The sequence below is a fragment of the Acomys minous genome (genome assembly GCF_964271855.1).
Source record: "Acomys minous genome assembly, chromosome: 16".
Taxonomy (NCBI): domain Eukaryota; kingdom Metazoa; phylum Chordata; class Mammalia; order Rodentia; family Muridae; genus Acomys; species Acomys minous.
In genome coordinates, this window is record NC_140498.1 from 14,512,963 (window position 1) to 14,525,971 (window position 13,009).

The 13,009-nt window shown below is 45.7% G+C and overlaps 1 protein-coding gene across 3 annotated transcripts in view; it reads right to left on the reverse strand.

Moving 5' to 3' along the window:
• The window catches only part of GRIA1 (glutamate ionotropic receptor AMPA type subunit 1), a 307,990-nt gene that overhangs the window by 116,830 nt on the left and 178,151 nt on the right, over positions 1 to 13,009 (reverse strand). For all 3 annotated transcript variants that reach the window (XM_084763795.1, XM_084763794.1, XM_084763796.1), the window contains exon 5: positions 9,792 to 9,845. In XM_084763795.1, coding sequence (XP_084619921.1) covers positions 9,792 to 9,845 — 54 coding nt within the window. The remainder of the gene's footprint in view (positions 1 to 9,791; positions 9,846 to 13,009) is intronic.

Consider the following 13,009-nt stretch of genomic DNA (forward strand, 5'->3'; position numbering starts at 1 on the left):
AACTAGTGAGTGATGGAGAGGGGAAGGTGACTGACTCTCTGGCTCGGCCTTCCACCTCTGCTTCTGCGCATCCAGCCACCTACCTTCTCTTCTCTGCAGGACCCCTTGGAATAGGCAGCTTCATCTTCCCACAAGGGGGCAGGTCTTTTGGAGACCAGGGCGCTTAACTCCAGTGCCTCTGATGTATGTTGCCACTGGGAGTATTGACCTCTCTGCTCCTTATTTCTGTATGTGTTTGTTATCTGAGGTGGTGAGCTCCTCAAAGGCAGAGACCACAGCCCCAGGGTCCACAAACAGTGCAAGGTGCAGGGAGATAAGTTAAGAACATACAGAGACATGAAGGAAGAGAACTTAATCTATTCTTCCTTATAAGCATCAACCCTGTTGCCTCTTGGCCTCAGCTTTTGTCTCAAGCACTAAAGGACTGTTTTGATTGACTTTTCTATGTATGTTTTATTGTGAACCAGGTTAGAGATAAGAGCACCAGGGAGGGAGTTTTAGGGGTAATCATGTAAAGTCTTGCCCTGTCCTTCAAGGCCATGAGCTCCTTTCTCTAGGGGATCCATGTTAACATGTACAGGAAAGTGGTTACTGACTTATCAAAGACACCTGTCAGATCAAGAATCCTCCAACGTATGTCCCAGCCTCGGGCTGGTCAGAGATCACCATGCTACCTTAGTGGAAGGAACAAAAGACAGAGGCCCACCTTCCACCTCTCATGCTTACCAAGGTATCCTTGCTTTTAATCTTTTACACTGTTGGGCGTTCCCCAAGATTCCATCTGAAAACAGAGCTTCAACCCCAAGCAGACTTCCTTCCTTGGGGTGCTTTCATCTCTACCTACGAGTCTACAGTCACACAGGTAAGTGCTGATGAATATGGATACAAGTGAAAACTCTCCAGCTGAGGACTTAATTGTGTCCTCAAGCACCCATGTCTTTGCATAAAAATTTCCACATTTTCCTGTTTTAGCCATCTTAACAAGCCTTCAAAGGCACCCTTATCCCACATAATCTCTGGTGACACACAAAGCTTACCTGGTCTCTAATATGTCAATACAGTGTTGTAGTTGTATGAAATTCAGCTAATAAATGTGCCTTTCACAGTGTAACAGGACACTGTTGACTTATTCAGTCAAGCTCGGAAGTCAGGGAGAGAGGTTCCTGCGCACATCAGCAAGCTGATCCTACACATGTCCATTATAGACAAGATATTATAAAGGTTCCTCGGGGTCCCCAGCTGTCTTTCAGTCCTGAGATTTAGGATAAACTGCTGACTTTGCTGTAGGTTGGGGCTCCTCAGCCTGGGCTGTTGACACAGGGTTTGGAGAAGCCCTACATGGTCTGAGGTTGCTCTGCCTTCCATTGAATGGCATCATCTCACTTCTGCCCTGACTGATTGGGGTTGTGGCTGACTCTTGGCCTGCCGAAGTTCAGAATACATTCAACCTTTTGAGTTTTCTTGGCATAGGGTGACTTATTATGTCTGGAATTACTGGTGGACCTTAACCAATATCTTCCTATACAGTCTCAACAATCTTATGTGGAGAAAGCCAGGCAGGACTTTAAAAAAAACCCACATTTTTGTAAAATGATGATTTATTCATTCTCAAGTCCTCAAATGCAGTAGGTGCCCACTGAATGCATAGCAGAAATGGATGAAAATATAAAGAAATGGTGACTTGGAAAACCAGCTGAGAACAACTATGTATCAAAACAGCACTGGTTGATTCACTCCTGGGGCGTATGATCTCCTCAGACATGGACTTTGAGAAGGTTCACAGTAATGAGACACAAAAACCCTCCTAGGGAGCAGGCCTTATATACATTCATGAAGTAACTGTTGTCCTTGTAGCCATGGCACTACTGTGCTGGGGCAGGATCATTGATGCCTTTCCTCCCCCAGTAGCCATCCCAGCACTTTACAATGCTACAAAAAGCTAAACAGCAGGGAGAGATGTTCCATGGTCAGTTTGAGCATAATTTCTCAGTGTCCTGTAATCAAAGACAGTGTTGTCTTCATCAGTAAAAAAAAAAAAAGGAGCAAATGCAGGATTGTTAGATGATCCTCCTGAGGCCACTATGAGGATTGACTCAGCCACATGTCTCACTCTCAGGACGGAGGCCTGCCCTGCTCCTGGGTTCTATGGCTCCTGGGGCTCCATTCCTCCTGCTCTCTTGTTTGTTCTTCAGGCCTAGGAAGAGGAGCAGACAGGGAGGAGGGAGGCAGGCACTGAGCTCTTCCTATTAACCCATTCTTCTCACCTGCTGGGTGTAGTTGTAAGTGGTCATAGGGTGCTTCCCATGTGGACAGTAACTGCAGCCCCTGTTCTGTGCATCTGCATGAATGCTGACCAGAAGTAAGGACAAAATAATAGCAGTCCCAGGGAAAAATGAAGCAAGAAGCAAGGTTGCAGTCCCAGCATTCTAGGTGGCTTCTCTGAGCAGTGAGGGGTTGGTAAGACAAGAGTTTTTAGGGACCTTCAGGCCCAGCTCTCTCGGGTTCCTGAAACCAGGTGGAGGGCACATTTTTTTTTTTTTACTCTCATGCTGGTGTGTGTGTAGGTGCCTCATCTTGATCTTTCCCAGATATCCTGGAGTTCCTGACTGCCTTTCTCTGATGTCATAGTCTCATGTCTCAGATGGCTAATGTAGATCTGTGTATCAGCCACAGACATCACCCTTGTCCCCTTAACATTATGTGATCTGTTTGGAGAACAAGGTCAGGTGTTTACAGGCGAGAGAGAGAGAGAGAGAGAGAGAGAGAGAGAGAGAGAGAGAGAGAGAGAGAGAGAGAGAGAGAGAGAAGGTGTGTAATTCCCAGGGCTTCCTTCATGAGCCCAATAGTACCAGGCAAGGGACATGACTAGTCCTTATGGTGGCTTAGTCAACTGTCAAAACTCACATCCTAGTTCTAGAAAGAACTAGAGAACAGGAGGGAATCTGGGTTGAAGATGCACACACCAGAGAGCCAGTAACAAGCATTACCAGTGCTCAAGGTAGGCCTGTGGGTTATTCTCCTCCAGAGCCTGAAGTGACCAGAAAAAGCAGAAGACAGGCCATGCCCTGTTGGCAGAGGCTACGAAGACTGCCAAAGCCCTGAAGAAGTAAGGGGCATCCCAGATGCAGGCACTTCCATCCCAGGAACCAGAAGAGTGGGCCTCACTCAGGCATGGAGCAGAGAAGAGGTCCTTCCTGGGGAGTGGGTGAGAAGACTTGCCCATCATTTACCTATCATTTGCATATTTATGACTGTATTTACACTCCTGGCCTTTCTGCAGAAATATTGTTTCTGTGTATACATGTTTGCATGTGTGTGGTCTCACATGTATGTGGGTGTGTGAACATGTAAATGAATGTGTGTGTGGAGACCTGAGGTTGATGTCAGGAATAATCCTATAGCTGCCTCATCTTATAAGTTGAGACAGGGTCTCTTAATCAAACCCACAGGTCTTGGATATGGATATGACTAGTGTCACTAGCCAGCTTGCTCATGGGATCCCACATACTCCTTCTGAGGCTGCCACACCCACTTGCATTCACAGTGTTTCTGGACGTGCAAACTTTAGTCCTAACACTCGAAGAGACTTTAATCATTGAGCCATTTTCCCAGCCCGGCTCTGCTTATTTTATCAGACCTGAAGTGTTGTTGGTAAGTACATAAAGCATGGTACAAATGCTCCTGAGAAACCACTTCACTGCTTCATGCCTTTCTTCAGTGACTTCTCAAACAAATGCATTCTTTTCAGCTCATTCTACCAGGCCCTGGGAAGTCAGCAGGAGATGAAACAGGTCACGTGCTGCCTTCGTGCATTTCAGACTAACGGCAAAGAAGGCATCGTGCAGATCTGCATGGCTTTCCTAATCTCAATTATGGTAAGTGGAAGGTCCTTGGGGCTATGGTGGCATATGAAGAGAAGATGAAATTTGATGTAGGAGGGGCCTGAGGGACCTCAAAGATTGTATCTCATCCCCAGATAGGAATGCTAGTAATGATGATGATGACAGTGATGATGATAATTATGGTAGTAATTACCAACAATTATTAAGTGCCCATTTGAGGTCATGTATTACTTTAAGCACTTCCTATACCTCATCTTGCCTAATTCTCATAGCATCACTGAAGGAGGCAATTAACGTTCTTACTTCTTTTTAGACATAAGCCACGGCAGCTCAGAGAGTGTAAGGAATTTGACTAAGGACACACAGCTGATAAGGACAAACCAGAAATCAAACTCAAGTCTGTTCAATAGCAGAGCTACCTTTCTCAACAGTGCTTGTACCATTGCTCAACAGAGGCTTCTGAAGCAAATGTGACCCCATATGGTGCTGAGGGAAGGGGAGTGGGTGAGCTAGGCCTTACAGAAGGACTCTACAGATTTCTCAGTGTGGGTGAGCAAGAGATTGAAGAACAGTTTCTTCTTGGGCTAAGGAAATCAATCTGGGGGTGTGAACTACCTGCTGTATGGACCAAAACTTCTGACTCTAAGTGCCTCTGGAGTTAGTGGTGGCCATAAGGTATGAATGGCTGGCTGCCCTGGATCCCGAAGACCCCCAGAAAGCTAACGGGAGACCAGAACCCACCATCCCTTCCTCAGCTTCTGCCAGACTAGAAAGAATTGCTTGAACGACACTCCATTGAGTTTGCATTTTGGATTTTTACTACCGCCACTGAACTTCACCTTCTTGGCAGAGGCCTGCCCCTACAGCTCTCTCCCCAACTGTCTATGCCCAAGTGTCACAGCTTACAGAAGTGAAACCATGGAGCCTGGGCTTCTGTGGACTGTAGGGGAAACCTTCTTCTTTTGTTTTCTAAATCTGGTTACATTGGGGAAGTCATCTTACCTTTGGGTCTTTATATGGGAAGGTGATTATAATGTCAGCCGCAGGGGCCATCAAGAGGGTCGGGATATTAAATCAGAGTTTGATGGAGGGCATGGAAATGTGTGTCTGGAGTGGAGAAGCACGGAGAGGCAGGAAGTAGGGAAGTGGTTGTCTTGGGCTGGGGTGTGGAAGGGCAAGATAGGTGTGAGTCAAGGCTGAGATGGGGACTGGTGGTCAATGGTTAGAGAGCCCTCTGCCATATGATAAAGACACATTAAACTGATTGTGGACAGGAGGAGACACATGCCTGAAACCTGAAATCTGGCCAAGAACTCTTGGAGAACCTACAACCACCACTAATTACATTCTAAATATTGGTCCTTATGCCCACAGGTAAGTGTAGTCCCCACTCATCAGCAAGGAAACGTCTCTTCGTAACAGATGAGGACCATTATAGAAAACCACATACAACCAATCAAAATCCAGAGTTGTAGAGCACTCAGTCCCAATGGATATGTCTATAACATGACTCCTGTTCCTAAAAACTCAGTGATCATTGTAGAAGAGAGGGTAGAAAAATTGTAAGAGTCAGAGAAGCAAGGAGTTTTCTGTGAGATTGTATATCCTAGAAATATCAGAAGCTAGACCCCCCCCCCATAAAATCTCACCAGCATGACTGCCCAACCATGAGCTGGATAAAGATCACAGCAACAGATATGCTGACATGGACAGGGGAAAGCTCATGAGTCCTCAGTACTGTATGGGCAACTAAGGAATGCTAAGGAGAGTGGGAGAAACAGTCTTCCCCAGGGAGGAGCACATCAACTGCTTATCCACCACCAAGTGGTCAGCTCTGAACACATACATACAAGTTACATTGTACAGACCGGGCAGGGTGTATATGTGAATGTATGTTATTAATGAAAGAGAGACAATAGATTTAATAGGAGCAAGGAGTAGTGTGTGAGAGGATGCAGAGGGAGGAAAGATGAAGGGGGAAATGATATAATTACACTATAATCTTAAAATATAAACTACGTAAAATATAAGAAATAATTTTAAAGAATTCTCCACCTGTGTGGAACACTTAACTTCTCATCTGGCAATACATTTGGCATATGACAACACATATACCCGATGACACCCTAAGGAGACAAAGAATTACTATTCCCAACTAAAAAGTGGAGAAACTGAGGTCTGAGGCTTGTTGGCTAGAAGAAAGCTAGCCAAGTGAGAGTGACATCCGAGCACAGAGCAGGGTTTGGATCCTTCAGATTCCTTCTCCATAAGCCGTTCCCTGCCCCCGTTCTCCGTTCTCCTCCCTCTTCCAGGTCTCCACGGGTGGTGATTTGAATCCCACAGGATCCTCCAAAGTGACCAGAGGGAAGATTCCTGAGCATTGCTCTGAAGTCCAGACCTTCTGCCCGAGTGAAAAGGACTGTGCAGTGTGCTCACCCTTCCCAAAGGGTTTCTGTTCCTTAATCTACAATTGCACCCTAACTGCAGTGCTCCGAAGAAGAGGGCCAGCTCCATGCAGCAGCAGGCTAATTATGTGGCTGAACTTCTAAAAACTGATCATCTTATAAATTGTGATATTTCTCTGAAGGGGAAAGAAAACAGAGCACATCCTCCACCATGTTTCAAACTGAATTAATTAGGAATTTGAAGCCTAATTATCAACTAATCTATTGGAACACGCCAGTCTTTCGTATCTGGCTGGTGTTTGCAATTTGCAGCCTATTAGTGGCAGCTGTAAGGATCTGAGAAGGCATTAGGTCCAAAGAAAACTGTGGACCAGAAGGATAGGGCAACCTGAGGGTCTGACTGGGGGATGCTGCGGCTGAGGGGTCACTTGGTGACAGATGAGGACTGGCGGTGTAACTACCTGGGTCCTTCCTTCATAGGCTATGAGGCCACTGAATCATTTCAGTGTTACCACCTGAGGTCACTGCGCATGCCCAGGTTCTGTGCCTCCCCAACGCCCCCCCCCCCCCCCCCGCCCCAAGCAGCAGGTGTGCTGGAGCAGTAGATGCTGTCACCAACTTGGTGCTTGCCTACCTACGCTGCTTACTGCTGCACGACACTAGCCAAGCTATGTTCTCTTGATGCCTCTGTTTCCCTACAAGCACCAGGGATTCTGATGGGCTTGACTTCCATGGTACCTCCCACCCAGCATTGTGGATGTGGGATGTGAGGAGATATTGCAGGTTTCCTCAGTTCTAGTGAACAACTTTCATTTTTGCAGATGGTCTTTCAGGGGTGAGAACCTTGGCTTCCCCGTGAAGTTCCTAAACAGGCACCACTCATGCAAACATCTTGAAAAGATGATGGCGTTAGCCATCAATGTCTGAGTTTAAATTAACCTTTTTCAATAAGCCCTTCCAAGTTCCAACCCTGATAGTGAGGCACTGGGGCAGCCAAGGCAAGGGAGATTCAGAGGGTAGAGACCGGGAAAGCCTGGAAGGCTAAGGCTGGAGAGCAGGCAGGACAGAATTTAAGGGTTAGGCAGATGTCTGGACCCCACGTTTAGACACAGACTGTGTGCCTTACTTCAACCAAATGATGTTTATTCACAATATAGTATAAAATACCAATACTTTAGTTCTTTCTTTCAACGTCGCTCAGAACAAGATACCCTGACTTAAACAAGACATGGCTATATGTTCAGCTCATTAAGGTTAACATTTAAATAGATTCAAATGTAGTAAAAAAAAAATCACAACTGAATGGAAACATAGAAAGTTAAGAAGATGGGCCAGGGCAATGGAAACGGACTCATGGCCGTATGTATTGTGGGCTCAGGGCTTGGAGGCAGCTGCAGTCACTGTGCAAGAACTGTGCAGTTCCTGAAAGTGGTCAGCACAGAGTTTGGTACACAACCAGGGCACAGCCTGGGTGCACTGCCTAGGTGTCCCTCAGGGGTCCGACTTGTATGCAGTCCCAAGGTGACAAGGACTTAGAGGTAGTCCATCCGCTGTGGGATGGATGTGAAAAAACAGGCCGCCTCTCTATAATGGACTACCATCCAGCAATAAAAAAAGGAAAACACCGAGTTAGAACGCATATCAGCGATTTTCCGGGGCTGGAGGAGCTTGGAGGGTGAATTATGTAATGGCTATTGATGTGCATGGGTTTGGGTGGGGTGATGGAGTGCTCAAAATAAAGTTGTGATGGCTTCATAACCCCATAAATATACACAGAACCGTGAAACCGAGCCCTGCAAGTTACTGTGTGGTCTATGAATTTAATCTTAAGAAAGTCTCTAAAATATGGGTCTGAGTGTATAAGAATATCACATTTGACTATGGGGAAAAAGAGCTCCAAGAATCAAAGTTTATGACATAAAACATGAGTGAGAAACATGATAGAAAAAATACACTTAATGGAAATAATGACTATAAAAGAAAACTCAGATCCAGTCTATATAAAAGTATGTGCACACACAAGATTTGAGAAAGCAAACTGTCTTTGTGGCATGCAAAATAATAGCACCCAATAAACAGCTGCAGTGTGCTGAAGGAAAACATTTTTTTTTAAAAGAAAACACAGGCTTATCTAGTCTGTATATAAAAAAGAAGAAAAAAACCTCTCTAAATGGACATTAATATAGGTCATGCTGTAAGATGGTTCCTGGTTAAAGGACTGTCAGTTTTAGCATAATTGTGATTTAAATGTCTGTACTTGAGAACAGTAAAACAACCATTGAGTTGGAGACCAGTTGGATCCGGACATTTAATGTCCATTCCAAGATGTAGTGATTTTTTCCCCCCTCACTCCAAAGTCTAGAGCTGATCAGAGGAGGCTAGAATGTGGAATAAAAGGCTGCACTAGCCCTCCAGCATGCTCTCTCAAGGGCAGCTAGAAGCTCACAGGCAGCGTGCTGTGGTTTGAAAGGGGGAATTGTGGTGGTCAGCTTCACCTTGACACAACCTATCATCACCTGAGCGGAGAGTCTCGGTGACAGAATGTCCACATTGGGGTCCTAGCTTGGGCTTCCATTGCTCAGCTCCTTCTCCAGCACCACCTCTGCCTGGATGTGGGTCTTGCACTGGCTTCTCAGGGAAGTGCAGGGATCTGGGAGGCCCTGTGTCTCTGTCAGCACAGACAGAGAGCAAAAGGATCTCACCAGATGACCAACAGCTCCCCTGCGTGTTGTTCAGGTGAGGCCTTGGTTTCCAGCTCCTGCCCTACAGCTGGCAGCTGATCTTGTACCGAGGGCAGAGTCTCCTCACAGCAACAGCATCATGACCAAGGCAACTCTTACAAGGGAAAACATTTAACTGGGGGCTGGCTTACAGCTTTAGAGGTTTAGTCCATTATCATCATGAGGGCAGCACGGCAACATCCAGGCAGACATGGTGTGATGCACTTCCTCTAACAGGGCCACATCTCCTCCAATAAAGCCACACCCGCTAATAGCGCCACTCCCTATGGCCAAACATTCAAACACCTGAATATATGGGGGCAGGGGACAAACCTACTCAAGCCGCCACAACTGGCTTGAGTGATGGGCACACCTGTTGGGGGCTCTCTTAATCAAGTGATTGCTATGGGAAGACCCAGCTCACTGTGGGTGACACTGTTGCCTACTCCATGAACTTAATAAAAGTAGTGAATATGAGCTGAGCGCAAGCAAGCAAGCAAGTCAGCAAACGTCCATTTCTCTCTGCTTTTGACTGGATGGGATGTGACCAGCTGTTTGAAGTTCCTTCCTTGACTTCCCACAATGACGGATGATAATCTAGAGCTGTTTTGTTGTTTTGTTTTGTTTTTTGTTTTCATAGCAAACAGAACAGAAACTATAGCAGAAGGATGGAGGTAAAGAGGTACATTTAGTGTCTTGAAGATTTAGGGACGCCACTGAGAATCGTCCCTTCCTCCCACACGGCTCCCATCAGGTGGGTGTGGAGCAAGCTCAGACCCTTGGTGTGGGAAGCACCACTGGGCAACTCGTGACACTCTACTCACCAGGTTGGCGAGGATGTAGTGGTAACCAATGCCGTTCTTTTCCAGCTTCACAATCTGAAAGACATAATGCGAGGCTTCTCATCAGTCATACTGACACCGACAGCGATGGGGAGCAGTGATGACAGCAGCTGACACTGACTGGCTATTTACGACATGCCTTCTCTGTCCCTAGTACGTGCAACCACAGCATCCTTGCCATGCAACAATGGTGATGCTGCTGGCATCTTTGACAGATGAGAAGAAGCCACAGAGGAGGAACCCTAACTCCTTCACATTGTGCAGCTATGGAGAGGTGAATACAGGACCTGAAATCACTATTGCCTGGTTTGAGGAGTTCAGGTGGTGGGAGGGTATCACTATAACCCCAAGGAGGGAGCCTACATGCTTACTGCTCTCTTTCTATAAAGCATTATTCAACATGGTGTAAGAATGTCATGTTGTATGGAATTGTCTGCTATTCACAGCGGCATCTGGCAGGGCTCCTCAGGGGGGGTCATATGAGTGAGTGGCTCGTCATTTGGGCATGAAACCATGCAGACACCATCTCTGCTTTCTGTCTCGGAATTCTGTGTTCTCCTTTGTAAGTAGTTTAGCACTCAGACATCAATAGACCGCTCAACATGGGCACTGGGAAGGAAGGCTGAATTACCTGGATTCACCCCTCATTGGACAAGTGGAATTGGCCTGAACTGGTGTAGTGATTTTTCCCAGCCCCCTGGGAATGGACGGAGGTCTCTGACACCTGACACTTTGTGCATGGGCATCAGGTTACTTTTGACGGAAGCAGCCAGGATTCCCAAACAGTCTTGTCTTTTTAAATTTTTTTGTCTTATTGCTTGTACGTGTATGTGTGCACTAGTACACACATAAATGGGCACACATATGAGTGCAGCCTGCCAGAGGTTGATGGCAGGCATCTTATTCCATCTTACACTAAGGGCAGACTCTCTCACCAGCAGCAAGAGTTTGCCTAGTTAGGTAGTCTGGGTACCCTGTCTCTGCCTTCTGAACAGTGAGATTAGAGCCAAGCAGCATCTATGTGGGTGTCCTGGATCTGGCCTCTGCTCCCCACATTTGTACTGTAAGCACTTTAACCCTTGAGCTGGCTCCCCAAGCCTCATCCTCCCACTGTGAATGCAAGCTGCCCTTAATCGTGGAAAATATTTGTGGCTAGAGCCGCCCCAGGTTTTCTGGGTCTGCTTGACAGGCCACTCACAAGGAACAGCTGAGGCCACACCTTGGTTCTGGCCACAATATTAAGTTGGTCTATTTCTTCTTTCCTTTCTTTTTTTTTTTTTAAATCCCTGAATTGGGTTTGTATACTCTGCTTATTGCCTCTCCCCCTGCACTGCTATAAAGAGACATAAAATATATGAGAGGAGCCCAGGCTTCTGGCCTAACTGAATAAATTCTCAAGGTTATTAAAATCTACACTCAGACATCTCCTTAATTGGATGTATGTGCATAACGGCTTGCGTTTTTTTTGATGTTGGGATTAATTAAATGCAAGTGCACGCACTGCATATGCTGGGATAGTGATGAGGCTGGAATTCCCGACGCTGGAGCTCAGACCCACCGAGGTGATAGTTTTATTAATAATTCTTCATTACTTTTCCACTTTCTTGTCGAATGGCATGCCGTCTCTTCAACAAGGAGATACCTTTATCAAAAGCCTGTTCAGCTTCCAGTAAACACAAAACAGCAAATAAAGATATTTCAGAAGCCACTGCGCTCAGAGAGTGTAGCCACAGTGATTTTACAACTCAGGGGTGCAGAAGGAAGCAGAGGAAAAGCCAATACAGGATGACTTTTAACCTGTACCAGTGAGTGACTTGTGCATCTCAACCTGATGGTGGCGTCCACACCACTCCGATTCAGTGGCTGACTCACTGCTTTGATTTATTTTATCTTGCAAACATGTACCAAATCCTAACTGCATGAAGCTGGTGCACAGTACACAGGGAGTGATATACGATGTTCCGGATGGGAGGCACCCCTCAATAAACAGGACACAGATAGACGCACACAAGGTCACTGGCTGAAAAGGGTATTGTGAAGGTAGGTCCTTCCCCTGACTGCCCCACAAACCTTATCACCAATGAACATGCTTTGGACTTTCTTTCTTTCTTCTTTTTAAAGAAACTTTTAAAAAGACTTTATTTTTATTTTATGTGCCTTGGTGTTTGCTTGCATGTGTGTCTGTGTGGCGGTGTCAGATCTTGGAGTTACAGTGAGCTGCCATCTGGGTGCTGGGAATTGCACTCTGGTCCTTTGGAAGAGCAGCCAGTGCCCTTAACTGCTATCTCTCCAGGCCCTCTTTGAACTTTCTTTATCCATAGATTGCACAGGAATGGCCCCCGCAGGTCTCCCCAAATCTCTACATGCCTTCTGGATGACTTCTCATCAGACCTCTGCTGTATAGCCTTCTGTGAGTAGTTCAACAAACATTTACTGAACCCGGACTTTCTGCTAAGCACTGGATAATATGCTGGGGGCACAGCTCAAATAGCAAGGCAAGGTTCCAGTGACCTCACTGAGCTGAGATGCAGTTTCAGGAGGAAGCCAGATGGTAAATATATAAATAGATGATCGAAGAAGACGTCAGCAGGTCATAAACACCACAGAGATAATAAAACAGGGCAGCATGATGGATGGCCTTGGGAGGCTCTGGTTAACTCTCACCTCGAATTCATTCTGTCCTTAATGACTGTATTATATCATTTAGTGTCTTATATGCTGGTAAAGAAAACTACCCAAATAACCCTCTTTGCTATATATGTATATATTTCAGGCTTATTCGTTTTATATAAATATAAAATTATGTTCATATAAATATAAATTTATGTAAAATTTTATATATTAATTTTATTCATACTATGTATGAGTGTCTATACGTGTATATGTGCATCATCTGTGTGCAGTGACTATAGAGGCCCAAAGGGAGCATAGGATACTCTGAAAGTGGGGTTACAAGTCATGTGGGTTCTGAGAACCAAACCCAAGTCCTCAGCAAGGGCAGCAAATGCCCTTAATCGCTGAACCATCTCTCCGGCTCCCGAGTTTATACATTTTTATGTTTTAAAGTCTGTAGTCTGCCTATAAGAGAAATTTGTAGTGCTTGGCTTTCTGAGCCTGCTTTACCTCACTTAATCTGATACCTTCTAACCTGTTGATTTTTCTGCAAACAAAAGAGTTCCATTTTTATCCCTTAGTGGAGC